Below are 19,175 nucleotides of genomic sequence, written 5' to 3'. Positions count from 1 at the left end.
ATTTGTTGAACTCAATTAACACGAAAATATAGAAAACTTACTAATGTGATTTATGGCTTAGTGGTAGAGCATCGGCATGGACCGCCGAAGTTTAAGGGTTCAAATCCTACAAGAGTCGAAAGAAATACTACGATGATCAAAAGATTCAGTTGAGAAACTATATGTTACAATCTTATATACACAAAATATTGATCAAGCAGTATGTGTGAGATATTTCGACAGAGGATGCCAATGGCTAAAGTACGTTGTAAAGTGTTCAAGTAACAAAATACGCATTCACACCGATAAATCAAAATAAACAATTTATTAAGATTTTTTATTGGATATTATATTAAACATTGCCAAAATATCCATCCCATTACTTCGTAATGGGGAAGTTTCTCGACCCGACTGGGAGACGTGGAAGATTGGAAGCCCAGGACATCGGGAACCTCCGTGGAATCGAACCACGGACCTTGGAGCTGCTAGGCGGATGCGATACCTTCCTGGCAACCCCCCCTATATCCCCCCCATTGATATTTGATCCCCTATGTACAACTTTGCACAGTTACCTTAATGTGTTGAAGACTTAGATTTCTCAGTAATATGTCTCATAGCTCAATGGTAGAGCGGTGGACTGGAATTCTCTATACATTGGGTTCGAATCCCATTCAGGAGTTGTGAAATTCAGTATCCTTGATGGATTACACGTATTGGCATATAAATTCCAAGTATGTCATGGTGAAGAAAACTGTAAATAAAATTGTTTTTTATTTAAAAGTAGGTTTATAAAGGTAACTTGTTCACACTTGTAATAATAGTTTAAAGTATCCCAAAGTAAATTACTAAAACGCTTCTAAACTGACGGTGATAACGTCAATAAAGTGAATCAGTAAACATATTTTGTACTTTTTACCTTTGATGGTATTTGATCCACAAACATCCAGCGGTACAATCCGATGCTCACCCATTAAGCCATGATTCGCTCATAAACATGCACAATACCTTCTTGTTGCTTATAGGCAACACTTTTCCACTTGTAAATTATTGAAGTGTAGTTGATGTAAACGAAATAATTACCACAGCTAAGTATACATTTACATTTTCTTAAATTATTGTTAGAATGAGGAATTTAAATGGCGCTTTATAGTTTTGTGTTTTACCTTGTCTCAATCGCGGTGGCGTACTGCTTGTGAGTCATCTTTTAAGTACTGTATAGATCTTTGTTGCGAAACGTATCGCCCCAAGTGTCTTAAAATAGGACTTAATATGTAAATATCACTAGGCGATATCCAACTTCAGGTATTGTTCCCAAAAATGAATGCCTAATCAAAACGAAAAAGTCTCCAACACTTAGAACAATGACACTACACATGCAGATTTCGCTTGCAATCTTCCAGCAGTTACTCGCACTTGAAATTTACTTGACACAAAACTATTAACCTATTGCAATACCAGCGAGTTGTCAAACGTTCGCAGATCGACATGCAATGCTGTGTTGCCGCATCGCAGAAAGGTAAAACAGAAATCCCTGTTCAAACTTTCAAAGCAGAGTCATGGAAACCGATGGGTTCCATGACTCTGTTTCAAAATGAAAACATTTTCTTCATACACATATTATTGGCTAACGAATTCATGCATTAAAACTAATTAAGGTTGTTTTTTATCCGCCATACGTCACAATAGAAAATTTGCAATCGCATTTTTTAAATGAAATAATAGAGACAAAACCATGTGAATGGTTCTGTAAAACTGTTTCTAGTTCAGTAATCGAAACTGGGAATGTCAGGATAGTGGTCTCCGCTAATCTTCCTGCATGCCAAACGGCGGATACATGCCAAATTTCGATCATGGGCTCATCGCGTTGTTGGAGTACATCATGTCGTAAGGGTTCCTCATCCTGGGATAGCGTGACGGAAGGACATAGGATTCATAGGATGATCCAAATTGAGAAACACATCGACCTCTTCGAGTGCCATATTCTTCAACGAGGAAATAGCTACTTCGCCTGCAAGGCCCACGTGTGAACGATTTATAACAGCCACCTTCAGAATTTAGTGTTGACTTCCAGTAGATCTGGCGACCGTTGCATTTGCTTACTGGGCAAGGCGAAGGGCGACAGGTGCCATAGTCGTTGGTATCCGGCTCAAGCCATTGGCCATGATCACAAGGACCCTTCGTCATAAGTGACACAATAAAAAAATAAAAAAAAAAAAAAATGTAAACAAGTGTTTTGATAAGACGAGCATCAAGGACATACCACTGGCCATTAAAAGATATAGACAAGAGAAAAAAAAAACCTTGGCGTAGATACGGTGGCACCTATCATCTACCTTGAATAAGAGTTGATTACGATCGCGGCATTATTACGACAACGTCTAAATTGCGAATCTGTTGTACAGTATATTGCAGAAAAATGTGGCGGTTTTCCCTATGCTTTGTTTGCCATACCCGACACATTTTTCTGCAACCTCCTGTACCTGAACACCGACAGTGCGAATAGGCAGTAGCGTGGCAACATACTGGTTACGACTAGACAGTTCTCCCAGAAGAAGACGTTCTTCTTCCGACGTCACGATTTCAATCCGATTGAGCAAGGCATGTTCCTTGGCTGCTATGTTGGCATAATGGACCATCGAACGAATCAGCACTTGCGTCTCATCGAAATTAGCTTCCAAGAACGGCTCTTCGGCGTAAATGATTCAAATTGACAAGCCGGGACCAGGAAACGGGTAACGTTCCAGTAATTGTGCGGGCAAACCCAGCTCACGACCTAAGGCTCTTACTTCATCTTTAAGGAAGTCTGTTGGGAAAAAATGCGAAAAGATCAAAGATCTTACTGGATTGTCATAACGCAGGAAAAACCTTAATGCAAATACCTTTAATAGGTTCTACTACACGGCCGTGAATGCGCAATTGACGAACCATTTCGGAATCGTTATGACGAGTCTTTATGGCAACAGTGCGCGAAGAAGCCATATGGAAAGCGGACTCAATTAGATCCGGTCTCAAAGTACCTGTAATATTTTCATATGTGATGACATTGAATATTAGGCAATATAATACAAGCAAAAAAAAAAAGAGAAGGTTGATACCTTGTCCGAGAAGTAGATTATCCCAAGTTAGATTTAAATCGTTAGGCGTTGTATTTGCCATTTTGACAAACGTATCGTCAATAATTCGCCGTTTTTCTTACCGATTAACAGTCAGATATAACGACAAAGTTTGGCGGCCATGCACATCGTAGAAAGTCAGACTTGCTTAACAACCTAAAACAATTTTAAACCTCAAATCTGCTCGCTGATATGAAGAAGAAATGAGAATCCACTCTTTGTATAAAAAAAATAATAATAAAATCGGTCATAGAACAAGAATTATAAACCGTAGAATTTGAGGTCTGACAGGACTAAGTATCAATTAATCTCGTATCAAATTTTGGCCAATAATAAGATTCTGAACCGTCCAGAAAAGTATCTCAAATTACCCAAAGGGTGAGCCCGAGTTGCTGTAAACTAGTGCCCTCTGGAGTTGAGGGGCAATTAACTTTTCAAATTAAGAAATAATGAGTACTGGAACAATCATACTGCCATAACACATTTTAATTTGGATTATCAAAATACCTAGTTCAGCTCGCACTTTGCCTCGGATGCTTATCAGTGTAGAACATATTTGTAACTGCTTGGTGATCAGGAATGTAGATAAACGCCCCCTTGCGTATGCTACTCAGGCTACACAGTAGACGCAATAACGCATAAATCCTTGGCGGATTAAAAAACGAAACTGTTGCCTGAACAGGCGCCCTATAACTACCACCACCAATCTAGATTTCTGGAGAAAAGAAAAAGAAAATGGAGAAATAAAAATTAAAAAAAAAAAAAAAGAAACAAACAATAAAGAAAATAAAAATAGCCAGTTAGAACCTTTAAAATTAAGTATCATAACAAGGACAAATATTTACCATAGGAGTTGTTGAGCTAGGCACCTGCTTAAGTTGTTTGATTTCACAAATTATCATTCACATCCCTGCCATTACTAAAGCAGACGTTAGATGATGTTGGAACCTACTGCTTCGTAAGCTGCTACCAATCCTACATAGACAACCAAATGGGGGTTTCGTTATCGTCATAAAATCGGAGATTGAAATGTCGGGCTGTTACCTAAAAGACATTTTGTCCGCCGATAGAAATTGTGGAAAATGTCAGGCTCCACAGATCAGAAAAATACAACTCCGTAACATGCAAATAAATCAATTTGAAATATTTTCCTTTAAAACATACAGAATAATAAAATCTTTCACAAATAGCACATTAAGATTTGATAACATTACCCAATGGAACACAAGAGTTCACCAACTTAATGCACAAGGATATTGCCCGTTACGACTCCCGAGCTATGACGCAGCAAAGAATCTACCTATAAAAAGAAGAAAAAATAAGTTATAGGTAGACAAAGTCCTGATTATCACCTAATCCCCGAAAAAAAAAAAAAAAAATTCGTGGCAATAAAGAAATGGAAGAGTTAAAAAAAAAAAGAAGCATGGTTTGCACGATGCATCCTACCAAAAAATAATAAACCATTATAACAAGGATGAAAGACAAACATTACCTATTTCCAAGGGTGCATGAAAAGATTTGTTGCAATGGCAAAAAAAGCTTACCTAAACTATCCCACAATTATTGCCCGAACATGCTCTTGTGCCTGTTGATAAACTGTACCAACATACAGACTTCATGTGTCCGTTGTAACATTGGCCTATATGTGGTAACATTTCGCCCTTGGTTGATGCAATATGCACAATGGCTTCATTTCCTGGTGTTAAAAATAAAAGGACTATTGAAATATCATGTTGTCTAAGAAAGACGGTAAGTTCAGCTAACAATACTATTTACGATCTGACATACTCAACAAGAAGTTCCAGAGATTTTCCATTTACATGATGTGGAGATATAGCAAAGGCTAATGCTGCTCTAAAGCCTGATAAATATTTCCACCACTTTTTTTCTATTGCACTATTGTAACTGAAATTATATATTTGCGGCAGACGTACCATCCACCATGTTGTCCAGTCAACGATTCAATCGTCAACGTGGCTGTGAATTCGTTCACCAAACGGACGCTAGTCGTCGTCGTTGCAGTTGTCGGTGCAATCACTTGGCCATCTTTCGACCAGCTGACGAACAACGGCAATCCACCTTTAACTACGGCGCATTGAAGAGCCAATCGCTCGCCGGCATTCAACATGGCCGAATCGCTCATTGTCATTATATGAGGCGCGTCTGTATCCAATATCGTTTTTTTTTCGTGTTTTTTGTTGTTTTTTTAACGAAATTCCGGCGACCGGAAGCAACAACAAAAAAACGTCGAGAAATTTCTAAATTTATCCTTCCTACCCACTTAACTCATCTCCTTTTTCTTGTTTTTCACAAAAATAAAAGGGGAAAGACTTAAATTGGCTTCTGGCTGCTGGATCGATATAGTCGGTCTGTCTCATTTGCTTTCATTGCTTCCTTTTTTTAAAATTTTTTTTCTGCTTCCAGACCGGATAGAAAAGCGCTGTTGACTTTCTCATCATCAAAGAGTATACACAGCGACCGAGCAAGTTTACAGGGCGGAGGGGGAAAAGAAAAAGGCGCCGAGTCAATATTTTCGCAAAGCTGTGAACAGGAAAAAATCAAACAAAAGGTTATCTTTTAAGTTTAGTTTTTTCTTGCCGAGGATCTATAATTTTTACTCTTTCTAATCAACTCGAGTGCCATCATTTCTTCTAAGAAAATGCGATAGAAAAAAAAAGGACTACTCGAATTATGGTTGATTTTAATTTAGCCTTTGATTATTCATCCCTATTAAAGGAAAAGCCAAAGTTTCCAGATAAAAAGAGGGAAAGAAAAGGGCTGAAACTTACCGAGGATGTTGAGTTGAAGTGACTGGCGAGCCGAGAGTCCGTTCTGGCCACGCGCCTCGCAACTATAAAGACCGGCGTCGCTGCTCTTATCCAACGGATCGATCGTCAAACTGCCATTGAATTGAAGTCGCTGACGGCCATTCAGCGGCAAACGACGTCCGTCTGTTTAACACAGTCAAGTCTAAATTCACGTTTTTCTGACTATTTGATTGAATTCAGCAAATGTAATTTTATTTTTATTGTCACCTTTTTCCCACGTGATGGCCTCAATGGGATAACCAGCGACAGGGCAAGGTAATTCCAGTCGTTTGCCACCAACTCCGACGACTGTACTCATCCGTCTCACATAAGGAGCTCCTGAAAAATCAAATTCCTCTTTTCATCGGCTGACTGCGCTCATTTGACTTGATTGTTTACCGTAAATATGCAAATTGGCTGAATGCTCTACGCGACCCACTCGATTCTCCGCTACACACTGTTCGCACAAACGCCACAAACGCCATTTAATTGAAGAATTACTAGAAAAACGTACGGTACCTATTGCACGAAAACTCACTTTGTAATTGCCTCCGTCTTCGACTCGGACGTGGGTTATGTTGAGATGAGCCACTACAAGATCGTCGTGACCCGTTTGTTGCTGCTGGCCGAGGAAATATCGTTCGGAAACGGGCGATAACGGAAACCCGTCCAGCGTCCAAGTGAAATGAGGCAGTGGAGTGCCAGAGGCTAAAGATTTTCAACTAGACTGAACTTCCCGGATGTACAACTTGCCGACTGAACGTTTCTTTCAAATGAGGAGGAAATGCTCCAATGGCCAGCTGGGCCGATGCTTGGGCCCAATCTCCTTCGTCATTGGATGCCAGGCATTGGTATATTCCCTCATCTTCACGTTGGACGGACGAAATGGATAACTGGACCATATCGGTGTAGCCGTCGTCGCCGGATGAAGAAGAAACACGACCACTATTACCCACCAAGAAGCGCTGGCCATCTTTGAGCCAACTGACAACCGGCCTAAAATTTTTTTTCAAGATTTTCAGTTAAGTTGTTATTCCATTTAACAAGAAATGTAAAAATGATTGAGCTGGGACTACCGGAGAAATGACACGTGATGGTGACGGACGTTTCTGGCTCGGCGACTTAAATGTGCTGTGCATTCTATGCGGCGACGACGACGTTCGACGTTTCTGACCAGATTACAATTTAATTACTTACTTGAATTTCGACACGAAAAACGAGTTCGGTACGTGATTCGACTAATCCAATGGAACTGTTGACAAAACAAATGTAACGGCCCTGATCTTCGGTGACGACGGAAGCGATGTTTTTTGTATTGTATTTAATAAATTTGTTGACCTCCTTTTTTAACAGTTAGCCATCACGAAGAAGTCGAGGAACATTTTAAAAATGTGACATTATACTCATTTGGAAGCTCTGGTTCGTTTCTATCTTCTCCCCTTGTCCTCTCCACAGTCATCACGATCTTGCGCGGTGGTTAAATATTAGGTCTAAATAAACAAATTTTACAGAAATGGATAGCCGATGATGGGGGCTATCCACTTCCGTAAAATTTTTACTTAAAAAATACCTAACCGAGTAGTAAACCGATTGGATATTTTTGTCGGTTTGGTTTGACGGATCGTGAACTAAATGAATTATAATCGGTAAACCATAAGCTCTATATTTGAAAAAAATTACAGGAATGGATAGCTCTTGATTAGATCAATCCATTTGTGCAAAATTATCGCATTAAAATATTTTACTAGGGTAGTAAACTGGTTTACAATTTTTTGTTAAGGTCGGTGTAGTTTCACGGGTATCAGGTAACCCCCACCTCCCTGATTTATGTAAAACTTAAATAATTTTTTGAGGAAAAACTATAAGTCCAAATTAAATAATATTTACAGATATCAATAGCCCTCATCAAGATCAATCTATTTCTATTAAAAATTTTGAACAAATATTCATAGAAAAAAAATTTAAAAAGGATTGGTTTCTTGAAAAAAAACTGAAAAATTTAATATAAAAATTATATAGAATTGTAGCCTATTATCTCAGCTACTAAACAAAATTTTTTAAAATGAGAAAAGATTAATTATAATAGTAGTAAATTGTAAAAAACTGAGGTCGCTTCGAGTGTTTCAATTGCCAGGGAAGCAGGGCAATTGAAACGGTGTGTCGACGCAATTGCAACGTGGGTTTTCCCATAAGGAAGCTTCTTCATACCCACATAAAATGAAAATCACAATATCTCAGCAGCCACAACTGCTAGTGTGATCAAATTTTACCATTAGGTACAATGCGATTTACAGATTTTTAAAATATGCTTAAAGTACATCGTAATTTAGTTTAAAATATTTAAATAATTAAATTTAAAAAAAAACCATTAAGCAACATGCTTTTTTAAATAAATCCCAAACAGCGAATACAAGTATTATAGTTGTGATAACATGATGATTTACATTTGTTTAAATGAATTACGTCAAATACTTGCAAAAAAAATGCAACCACTCGCAGACAGGGAATATAAACAAAGTGTTTCAATTGCCCTGCAATAGGGTCATCGTTACATTTAATTATTTAAAATTATTTAAGAATGCAGGGAAAAATTAAATGACATTAAATTGTAGAAAAATGAATTGCAAATCATCTGAAACTAATTTTATTACTAAAGCGTAGCGTTTTAGGGGTTAAAACAAAAAAATTGAAAACGCAAATTTAACAGACGGAGAACAAAAAACAGTTTTTTCGAGATATCTTAAAAAGTTTTTAATAAAAAAACTCGTAAATTTTTCTAAACTTGTAAACCCCCTCATTCTATTAACCCTAATTTTTTCAAGAAAATTTCTATTATACGGCGAGGGAAACAATTTTTGTTTCAATTGCCCTGTGTCTCAATTGCCCCCACTCTCCTCTATTGTTGTAAAGGCCCTCATACGTTTTTAAAGATTTCATCCACGTTGAAGTTTTTAAGATAGTTATTTCTCCTACACAAATCGAGCGCACTCCAGCCAAAAAAATAAGAGGTTTTTGCGTTCTTGTTGATGCCGAGTTTGATCAATTCTTGAATTGCCTGGATTAAGTGTGGACTGGAACTGTTTGAGCACAAAAGATGAAGTGCATTCCAACCCTTTTCCGTCTTTGCGTCCTTGTCGATGCCGAGATTGATCAATTCTTGAATGGCCTCGATTAAGTGTGGACTGGAACTGTTAGCGCACAAAAAATGAAGTGCATTCGAGCCCTTGTTATCCTTTGCGTCCTTGTCGATGCCGAGTTTGATCAATTCTCGAATTGCCTCGATTAAGTGTGGACTGGAACTGTTAGCGCACAAAAGATGAAGTGCATTAAAACCCTTTTCCGTCTTTGCGTCCTTGTCGATACCGAGTTTGATCAATTCTTGAATTGCCTGGATTAAGTGTGGACTGGAACTGTTTGAGCACAAAAGATGAAGTGCATTACAACCATCTTTCTGCTTTGCGTCCTTGTCGATGCCGAGTTTGATCAATTCTTGAATTGCCTCGATTAAGTGTGGACTGGAACTGTTAGCGCACAAAAAATGAAGTGCATTCGAGCCCTTGTTATCCTTTGCGTCCTTGTCGATGCCGAGTTTGATCAATTCTTGAATTGCCTCGATTAAGTGTGGACTGGAACTGTAAGAACACAAAAGATGCAGTGCACTCGACCCAGCATTGGTTTTTGCGTCCTTGTCGATGCCGAGTATGATCAAGACTTGAATTGCCTCGACTAAGCGTGGACTGGAACTGTTTGAGCACAAAAGATGAAGTGCATTCCCACCGTTGATCTGCTTTGCGTCCTTGTCGATGCAAAGTTCGATCAATTCGATCAATTCGAGAATTGCCTCGATTAAGTCTTGACTGGAACTGTTAGCGCACAAAGGATGAAGTGCATTCCCACCGTTGATCTGCTTTGCGTCCTTGTCGATGCCGAGTTTGATCAATTCTTGAATTGCCTCGACTATGTGTGGACTGGAACTGTTTGAACACAAAAGATGAAGTGCATTCCAACCATCTTTCTGCTTTGCGTCCTTGTCGATGCCGAGTTTGATCAAGACTTGAATTGCCTCGACTAAGTGTGGACTGGAACTGTTTGAGCACAAAAGATGAAGTGCATTCAAACCCTTTTCCGTCTTTGCGTCCTTGTCGATGTCGAGTTTGATCAATTCTCGAATTGCCTCGATTAAGTGTGGACTGGAACTGTTTGAGCACAAAAGATGAAGTGCATTCCAACCCTTTTCCGTCTTTGCGTCCTTGTCGATGCCGAGATTGATCAATTCTTGAATGGCCTCGATTAAGTGTGGACTGGAACTCTTTGAGCACAAAAGATGAAGTGCATTCCAACCATCTTTCTCCTTTGCGTCCTTGTCGATGCCGAGTTTGATCAATTCTCGAATTGCCTCGATTAAGTGGGGACTGGAACTGTTTGAGCACAAAACATGAAGTGCATTCCCGCCGTTGATGTCCTTTGAGTCCTTGTCGATGCCGAGTTTGATCAATTCTTGAATTGCCTCGACTAAGTGTGGACTGGAACTGTCTGAGCACAAAAGATGAAGTGCATTCAAGCCATCTTTGTCCTTTGCGTCCTTGTCGATGCCGAGTTTGATTAACTCTTGAATTGCCTCGATTAAGTGTGGACTGAAACTGTTTGAGCACAAAACATGAAGTGCATTCCCGCCGTTGATGTCCTTTGCGTCCTTGTCGATGCCGAGTTTGATCAATTTTTGAATTGCCTCGATTAAGTGTGGACTGGAACTGTTTGAGCACAAAACATGAAGTGCATTCCAACCCATTTCCGTCTTTACGTCCTTGTCGATGCCGAGTTTGATCAATTCTTGAATTGCCTCGATTAAGTGTGGACTGGAACTGTTTGAGCACAAAAGATGAAGTGCATTACAACCCTTTTTCGTCTTTGCGTCCTTGTCGATGCCGAGTTTGATCAATTCTTGAATTGCCTCGACTAAGTGTGGACTGGAACTGTCTGAACACAAAAGATGAAGTGCATTCCAACCATCTTTGTCCTTTGCGTCCTTGTCGATGCCGAGTTTGATTAACTCTTGAATTGCCTCGATTAAGTGTGGACTGAAACTGTTTGAGCACAAAACATGAAGTGCATTCCCGCCGTTGATGTCCTTTGCGTCCTTGTCGATGCCGAGTTTGATCAATTTTTGAATTGCCTCGATTAAGTGTGGACTGGAACTATTTGAGCACAAAACATGAAGTGCATTCCAACCATCTTTGTCCTTTGCGTCCTTGTCGATGCCGAGTTTGATTAACTCTTGAATTGCCTCGATTAAGTGTGGACTGGAACTGTTTGAGCACAAAACATGAAGTGCATTCCCGCCGTTGATGTCCTTTATGTCCTTGTCGATGCCGAGTTTGATCAATTTTTGAATTGCCTCGATTAAGTGTGGACTGGAACTGTTTGAGCACAAAACATGAAGTGCATTCCCGTCGTTGATGTCCTTTGCGTCCTTGTCGATGCCGAGTTTGATCAATTCTTGAATTGCCTCGACTAAGTGTGGACTGGAACTGTTTGAGCACAAAACATGAAGTGCATTCCCGCCGTTGATGTCCTTTGCGTCCTTGTCGATGCCGAGTTTGATCAATTCTTGAATTGCCTTGATTAAGTGTGGACTGGAACTCTTAGCGCACAGAAAATGAAGTGCATTCCCGCCGTTGTTCGTCTTTGCGTCCTTGTCGATTCCGAGTTTGATCAATTCTTGAATTGCCTCGACTAAGTGTGAACTGGAACTGTTAGCGCACAACAAATAAAGTGCATTCCAACCCTTGTTCTCCTTTGCGTCCTTGTCGATTCCGAGTTTGATCAATTCTTGAATTGCCTGGATTAAGTGTGGACTGGAACTGTTTGAGCACAAAAGATGAAGTGCATTATAGCCTAAGTTGTCATTTGCGTCCTTGTCGATGCCGAGTTTGATCAATTCTCGAATTGCCTGGATTAAGTGTGGACTGGATCTGTTTGAGCACAAAAGATGAAGTGCATTACAACCATCTTTCTGCTTTGCGTCCTTGTCGATGCCGAGTTTGATCAAGACTTGAATTGCCTCGATTAAGTGTGGACTGGAACTGTAAGAACACAAAAGATGAAGTGCACTCGATCCAGCATTGGTTTTTGCGTCCTTGTCGATGCCGAGTTCGATCAAGACTTTAATTGCCTCGTTCAATTGTGGGGTTGAATTGTAACGACACAAAAGATGAAGCGCACTCGATCCAGCATTGGTTTTTGCGTCCTTGTCGATGCCGAGTTTGATCAAGACTTGAATTGCCTCGACTAAGTGTTGACTGGAACTGTTTGAGCACAAAAGATGAAGCGCATTCCAACCATCTTTCGGCTTTGCGTCCTTGTCGATGCCGAGTTTGATCAAGACTTGAATTGCCTCGATTAAGTGTGGACTGGAACTCTTTGAGCACAAAAGATGAAGTGCATTCCAACCATCTTTCTGCTTTGCGTCCTTGTCGATACCGAGTTGGATCAATTCTTGAATTGCCTCGACTAAGTGTGAACTGGAACTGTTAGCGCACAAAAAATGAAGTGCATTCGAACCCTTTACCGTCTTTGCGTCCTTGTCGATGCCGAGTTTGATCAATTCTTGAATTGCCTGGATTAAGTGTGGACTGGAACTGTTTGAGCACAAAAAATGAAGTGCATTCCCACCGTTGTTCTCCTTTGCGTCCTTGTCGATACCGAGTTTGATCAATTCTTGAATGGCCTCGATTAAGTGTGGACTGGAACTGTTTGAGCACAAAAGATGAAGTGCATTCGAACCCTTTTCCGTCTTTGCGTCCTTGTCGATGCCGAGTTTGATCAATTCTTGAATTGCCTGGATTAAGTGTGGACTGGAACTGTTTGAGCACAAAAAATGAAGTGCATTCCCACCGTTAGTCTCCTTTGCGTCCTTGTCGATACCGAGTTTGATCAATTCTTGAATGGCCTCGATTAAGTGTGGACTGGAACTGTTTGAGCACAAAAGATGAAGTGCATTCGAACCCTTTTCCGTCTTTGCGTCCTTGTCGATGCCGAGTTTGATCAATTCTTGAATTGCCTGGATTAAGTGTGGACTGGAACTGTTTGAGCACAAAAAATGAAGTGCATTCCCACCATTGTTCTCCTTTGCGTCCTTGTCGATACCGAGTTTGATCAATTCTTGAATGGCCTCGATTAAGTGTGGACTGGAACTGTTTGAGCACAAAAGATGAAGTGCATTCGAACCCTTTTCCGTCTTTGCGTCCTTGTCGATGCCGAGTTTGATCAATTCTTGAATGGCCTCAATTAAGTGTGGACTGGAACTCTTTGAGCACAAAAGATGAAGTGCATTCCAACCATCTTTCTGCTTTGCGTCCTTGTCGATACCGAGTTTGATCAATTCTTGTATTGCCTGGATTAAGTGTGGACTGGAACTGTTTGAGCACAAAAAATGAAGTGCATTCCCACCGTTGTTCTCCTTTGCGTCCTTGTCGATACCGAGTTTGATCAATTCTTGAATGGCCTCGATTAAGTGTGGACTGGAACTGTTTGAGCACAAAAGATGAAGTGCATTCGAACCCTTTTCCGTCTTGGCGTCCTTGTCGATGCCGAGTTTGATCAATTCTTGAATTGCCTGGATTAAGTGTGGACTGGAACTGTTTGAGCACAAAAGATGAAGTGCATCCCAACCATCTTTCTGCTTTGCATCCTTGTCGATACCGAGTTTGATCAATTCTTGAATTGCCTCGATTAAGTGTGGACTGGAACTGTTAGCGCACAAAAGATGAAGTGCATTCCAACCCTTTTCCGTCTTTGTGTCCTTGTCGATGCCGAGTTTGATCAATTCTTGAATTGCCTCGATTAAGTGTGGACTGGAACTCTTTGAGCACAAAAGATGAAGTGCATTCCAACCATCTTTCTCTTTTGCGTCCTTGTCGATGCCGAGTTTGATCAATTCTTGAATTGCCTCGATTAAGTGTGGACTGGAACTGATTGAGCACAAAACATGAAGTGCATTCCCGCCGGTTTTCGTCTTTGCGTCCTTGTCGATTCCGAGTTTGATCAAGACTTGAATTGCCTCGATTAAGTGTGGACTGGAACTGTTTGAGCACAAAAGATGAAGTGCATTAAAACCATCTTCCTCCTTTGCGTCCTTGTCGATGCCGAGTTTGCTCAATTCTTGAATTGCCTCGATTAAGTGTGGACTGGAACTGTTTGAGCACAAAAGATGAAGTGCATTCCAACCCTTTTCCGTCTTTGCGTCCTTGTCGATACCGAGTTTGATCAATTCTTGAATTGCCTCGATTAAGTGTGGACTTGAACTGTTAAAACACAAATGATGTAGAGCGTTCCAACCACCTTTATCCTTTGCGTTAAAGTCGATGCCGATTTGGATTAAAGGTTCAATATTTTTCCTAAAATCGGACATTGTAGACTTATCTGCACACAGACGACGCAGATTTTTTTCTTCTTCGATTAGCTAAATGGAAAATATTTGTTTGGAAACTCAAATTTTATTCCAGAAAAAAACCTTAAACTTGGTTGACGTCATTACCTTGATTCTTGTCGATTGAAGTTGAGCAACAACTTCTTCAGATGTAATTCTATTTTCAGGTGTATTGGTCAGCATTTGTTCAATCAAGTTACGTGCCCAATGCAATTGGTGAATCTCTGTAATAAAAAATTGGAAACATTATTGATAATGCTTTTTTTATGTGATCTAATAGAATATTAGGTTACTAACGATCCATATTAATTGGCCTGTTTTCCCTGATGTTTTTCACAATTTCTTCTTCCTTTTGACCGTAGATATGACTTCCTTTCAAGAGAATATAACCGAAGACGAGGCCTTCTGCGAAAACGTCGCTTTGAATGTTTCCTCTAGTTTCTTCGATGCGTAGGTTTTCGCCATGTATTTTCAACACTTCAGGAGCGAACCAACGTAATGTTCCTCTGACTCCACTCATCGTGAATGTTCCTCGTTCATTCACTGCTCGGGACAATCCAAAATCAGCCCATTTGATCGTTATCTCTTCGCCTAGGTCATTAGGTTTCACAGAAATTAGAATGTTTCCCGGTTTAATGTCTCGGTGGATTATTTTCTGTGAATGAATATATTTGAGACCAGAGGCTAACTGGAAGAAAACCTCAAAATTATTCGGTAATGTAGGTCTTTTATCTTTCCGAGAATTCTCTCCTCCTTCCTCTTCCCGAGAATCTCGATTTCGAAACACCTGTTCCAATGATGTGTTGCAGATTTCCAGAACAAAGTATCTGAAACGCCAGTAATCACAGAAATAGTATACGAATTCTCTTTTTAAAAATGATCGCAAATAATCTTACTGGAAATCGGCATCGCTATCGAAGTGAAGGAGTTTCACTATATTGGGATGATCTAATTTCTTCAGAATGTTTAACTCGTTTTCAACCAATTGAACCCTGCCGGCTCTCTTCTCAACTCTTTTGACGGCTATACTTTGACCTTTATAATTACCACGATACACTGAGCCATAGCCACCACTCCCCAAAACATCTTTGCGATCGAATCGGATGTCACCTACATTCACGGTATCAGTCTCCGATAACATTTTTTATTGCACCAGAGACTACACAGCGAGACAAGAACTTGTGCGAGCTTCTGTTGAAAAATGCAATTTGCCACTGGACAACACTCACCTGCAACTCGAAATTGGTTTGAATTTATCAGACAGTTTATCTGTCTCTAAAGCATTGAATATAACTTTCGAGTCCACTTTAGATAATGATGTGTTATCGCGTCGTCTATATACCTGTTGATCCGAGTGAAATGTCAGTCAAGTTTTTTTTTTTACTTACTTCTTACAATGTCTTTAGATCATTTTAACGACATTTTTGCTTCTTGACTTGTTAAATGATCTTACATCGAACTCATTATTCTCTCAGTGCACCTTTCCATTCGTGTCTTTTAATGGTTTCTGCGTGTATTAAGACGTTTTATCACAGAGCTTTATATACTTATTGCACTCTGCACTTCCATTTTCTTTCGACATGCTTGTATACCATTATCACGTTATTTTCTTATTATCTTTCCTTAAAAAATGAAATAGCATCAGAATGATCAAAGGCCTCATTTAAGCTTTTTCGCCTTTTCTTTTGATATAAATATATACTGTTAATAAAACCTACGTCCTTTTTATAATGAACATATAGTGTATTTGTGTATATTAGATTTAAAAATAATGTAAATATAGTATTGTTTAGTATTGAAACGCATGTTATTCTGAAACAAACCTGTAAAGAAGACGATAATTGCACCAACTTAAATACAACGAGGCAAAAAATAGCAGATCTTGCTGCTGTGTGTTCATCCTGATGACATTTTAAAGCTGCTGTTGGCGATGCAAATTGGGAGGTGAAACAAGCATCAAACAACTTGAAATCGCAACTGTTTTATGTGAACCCTTTGGAAATGTCGGTGCTTAAAGCCGAGTGCGAATTACACCATCGGCTTGAAACAAGTAAACCTCAGTTCGCTACAACCTTTTGATACGGTTCAAATAAAACTAATGCATTTTGTTTTGCGGCTCTGAATACCTTAGTCACATCTGTTGAAGATGGAGGACAACTAACGCGACCAGTTTAATCCAATAACATGTCATTAAAAGCGAGGCATCGGTGAAGTTGCTAATGTAAGATTTGCCAGGCGTGTATTTATTAGACTTCTACAATAGCAATACAATCAAACCAAGAAGCATGGCACTACTCTACTCTGAATATTGTTGCGAATAACACGGCTTTTATACAGAATTGCAAGTGGCACATTGGGTGTGGCTTAGATAGCGGTGGCGCGCGGTCACTTGGTCATGTGGGCGTTGCCTTTGTGTACACCTTGCGTACACTCAATGTCCGTGCAGATTTGCCATCTTCTGTAAAGCGTAAATATTGCAGTTGGCTCGTTACATTCCTTCCCCCTGTGCGGCAGGATAAATTGGTCCTCCAATTTTACCTTTGTGTGCAGACTACAGGTCTTAGGAAGGCAACGTGAATTGTGCCAAAATATATAGTTATAAGAAGCGTCTAAAATATTGTAGCATTGGTGATGATTAAAATAATGGGGTGTTATTTTCTTTTAGATGATGTCTGGCTGTTGGTACACTTGTTTTTTCTTTTTAGCACTCGGAATCCGTTGTGTCTATAGGAATTTTCTCAGGCACGATCACTGTTTGACCGAAAAAGTTCATAGTCACGCGGTGAATATTTCTCTATTGGAACAGCTCTCGTGGAATTCATTTTCGGCTTGCAATCAGCATCAGGAAATTGAATAATTCCCATATTCTTCGGTTCAGAACAATCGCACACAATTGTCTCAAATGCCTGCGGGTGTAACCCGTAAAAGCATAGCAGCAGTAGGAATGGTAACGAGGACATTTGTACATGTAAAAATATATGGTAAATCAAAAAAAAAAATGAACAGTATACTGGTCAACTTAGTCTAAGTCATCATGTGGGTTTACTAAGTTAAGATAATCAAATATGAAAAAGAAATAATGGAAGTAAACGTCAAAGTAAAAGAGAGAAAACAACAAGAAAAAAATTCTGACGGCTTTTGAAAGGTCAACGATTTCCCGTCGGCTTTTCATCGGCTACGCCACGGCAAAATAACATAAAAATAGGGGGTGTCGTAATATAACAGTTTTTATGGTAGAAGGACACAATATTTTTCGAACAAATTTATATCGTTGGAAAGAGGGGAAAGTGAGCTTAATTATCAAAAAGAAAGAATTGAAAAATATTGAATCATGTGGAAATGCTGACGAGAAAGAAACGTTTCAAAGTTTTACGGCGGAAAATTTTTCTGCCGTGGAAGGTCATGCGCATATCTCGTTTTTTTTTCTAAGTCCAATGCAGGGGAAAAGTGCAAATGGGGGAAGAAGCGGAGGGGAATAAAAATGGAATAAGGGGAGTAGGAAAAGTTGCCTTCGGCAAAAGGGAACTTAGAATATTTTCAATATTGCTGCGGCGGGGAAGCTGCAGTAGGGAAACGAAAGTGAAAGTAAAAAACTTAGCGTATGTTGGGGTGTGTAAAAATGGAATGCGCTAGCGGTGGCGCTGCTATATGTGTTGTGTATATGGAAAAAGCCTTTGCAGGGATAGCAAAGCTATAGAAAATCATAAAAGGGAAGTGATATATAGTGGGATATATAGTTAGAAAAATTTCAACTGTTTCGTTCGTCTACGAATTTCTTAGAGAAATGGGAGTTGTTAAATTGAAATGGCATACATTACTATCAAAATTTTACTTATTATTTTTTTTTTCTTTACTTCACTTTTTACCATTTCCAATGTTGTATTGCTACTGAATAAGTGTAACAGATGGACTTCTAATAAAATCTACTGTTACTGTTAAAAAATGTCTGTTACTTCTATCGTAAAAGAGTGAAATATGGGAAGTTCTGCAATTTATGGCTTAATCAGAGAGGGAACAACTCAAATGCAAATATTTCAAAAGAACACAGAAGCAAGAAGAAATAACAAATTATTTTATACTTGTTGGACACGAACATTGTTTTATGGTATCACAACATATGACACGACATACGTATGGAAAGAATGTAAGAAATTCAATAGTCTAATGGAATAATTTTTTTTTTTTTTTTTTTTTTCGAGAGAACTCATGTAATTTTGTGTTTGTTCGTTTGTTTTTCTTTTTGTTTTGTTTTATGTTTTTTTTTCAAAGTTCTTCTGTTTCATTTTTTTTTCTTTTTGGTATACCTTTTCCTTTATTTTATTTAAAAATTTTTTTTTTTTTACTATTAATGGAGAGACTTACTTCTCTCTCTCTCTTCTTATGTTTTTTTTTTTTATAAAGGAAAAGGTAAAATGGGCTATCTTTAAGAGTTGCTTGTTTAGACGTGTTGTATGCGAATGTGACGAATTGCAGATACCTATCCCACTCCTCGGGTTCGTCTACCACATAACAAGCAAGCATATCACATAGCGTTCTATTAAACCTTTCTACCAATCCATCGGTTTGTGGATGATATGCAGTGGTACGCATTTGTTTTATCTTAAATAATTTACATATTTCTTGAACAATATTTGATAAAAAATTTGTTCCTTGATCTGTCAACACGATTTCTGGGGCTCCATATTTTGTTATTAACTTATTTACTAGGATATTGGCTATTGTTTGTGCGGTTTGATTTTTCATTGGAAATGTAAAGACAAATCTACTGGCATAGTCTGACAATACTAAAATATATTTATATCCCTTAACACTTTCTTGAATTGGTCCAACTACATCCATTGCAATTCT

At 39.1% G+C, this 19,175-nt stretch overlaps 2 protein-coding genes and 1 non-coding gene across 14 annotated transcripts; all 3 read right to left on the bottom strand.

Moving 5' to 3' along the window:
- Window positions 1–144: 144 nt before the first annotated feature.
- Window positions 145–7,194, bottom strand: LOC116923735. 12 transcript variants are annotated; one of them, XR_006641849.1, is made up of 18 exons: window positions 7,129–7,194; window positions 6,976–7,068; window positions 6,438–6,895; window positions 6,299–6,356; window positions 6,128–6,238; window positions 5,882–6,043; window positions 4,881–5,633; window positions 4,637–4,788; window positions 4,307–4,392; window positions 4,137–4,243; window positions 3,938–4,067; window positions 3,600–3,807; window positions 3,075–3,522; window positions 2,859–2,996; window positions 2,240–2,782; window positions 896–2,154; window positions 552–730; window positions 145–498 (listed from the first exon to the last, which is right to left on the bottom strand). It is a non-coding gene; the product is annotated as an uncharacterized LOC116923735 (transcript). The 12 variants fall into 12 exon arrangements; XR_006641848.1 differs by having other exon boundaries at window positions 145–730; window positions 7,129–7,193; XR_006641851.1 differs by lacking the exons at window positions 145–498; window positions 552–730 and having other exon boundaries at window positions 1,625–2,154; window positions 2,240–2,312; window positions 2,503–2,782; window positions 7,129–7,189.
- Window positions 7,195–10,193: 2,999 nt separating this feature from the next.
- LOC123467746 (protein VAPYRIN-like) lies at window positions 10,194–10,706 on the bottom strand (the record flags this gene model as incomplete). The annotated part of the gene is made up of 1 exon (XM_045167544.1): window positions 10,194–10,706. A coding segment is annotated over exon 1 (495 nt), but the record flags the coding sequence as incomplete, so codon positions are not given.
- A 2,570-nt stretch (window positions 10,707–13,276) lies between these two features.
- On the bottom strand, window positions 13,277–15,803 carry LOC123467742 (serine/threonine-protein kinase/endoribonuclease IRE1-like). Its single transcript, XM_045167538.1, has 6 exons — window positions 15,224–15,803; window positions 15,006–15,154; window positions 14,625–14,918; window positions 14,436–14,551; window positions 14,092–14,360; window positions 13,277–13,292 (listed from the first exon to the last, which is right to left on the bottom strand). The coding sequence occupies exons 1-6, from the start codon at window positions 15,466–15,468 to the stop codon at window positions 13,277–13,279; spliced, it is 1,089 nt and encodes a 362-aa protein (XP_045023473.1). The 5' UTR covers window positions 15,469–15,803.
- Window positions 15,804–19,175: the final 3,372 nt, after the last annotated feature.

The sequence above is a fragment of the Daphnia magna genome, unplaced genomic scaffold (assembly GCF_020631705.1).
Source record: "Daphnia magna isolate NIES unplaced genomic scaffold, ASM2063170v1.1 Dm_contigs221, whole genome shotgun sequence".
Taxonomy (NCBI): Eukaryota; Metazoa; Arthropoda; class Branchiopoda; order Diplostraca; family Daphniidae; genus Daphnia; species Daphnia magna.
Note: the sequence above shows the minus strand (reverse complement) of the source record. Positions and strands in the feature narration are given on the sequence as shown.

What these genes read in the sequence shown, in the direction of transcription:
- LOC123467742 (XM_045167538.1), bottom strand. Translation starts at nt 15,468, where the DNA reads ATGTTATCGGAGACTGATACCGTGAATGTAGGTGACATCCGATTCGAT. An exon ending in CAGGCCAATTAATATGGATC is followed by an intron (nt 14,552 to 14,624) that starts GTTAGTAACCTA and finishes TTTTTATTACAG; the next exon opens with AGATTCACCAATTGCATTGG. An exon ending in TTCAATCGACAAGAATCAAG is followed by an intron (nt 14,361 to 14,435) that starts GTAATGACGTCA and finishes TTTTCCATTTAG; the next exon opens with CTAATCGAAGAAGAAAAAAA.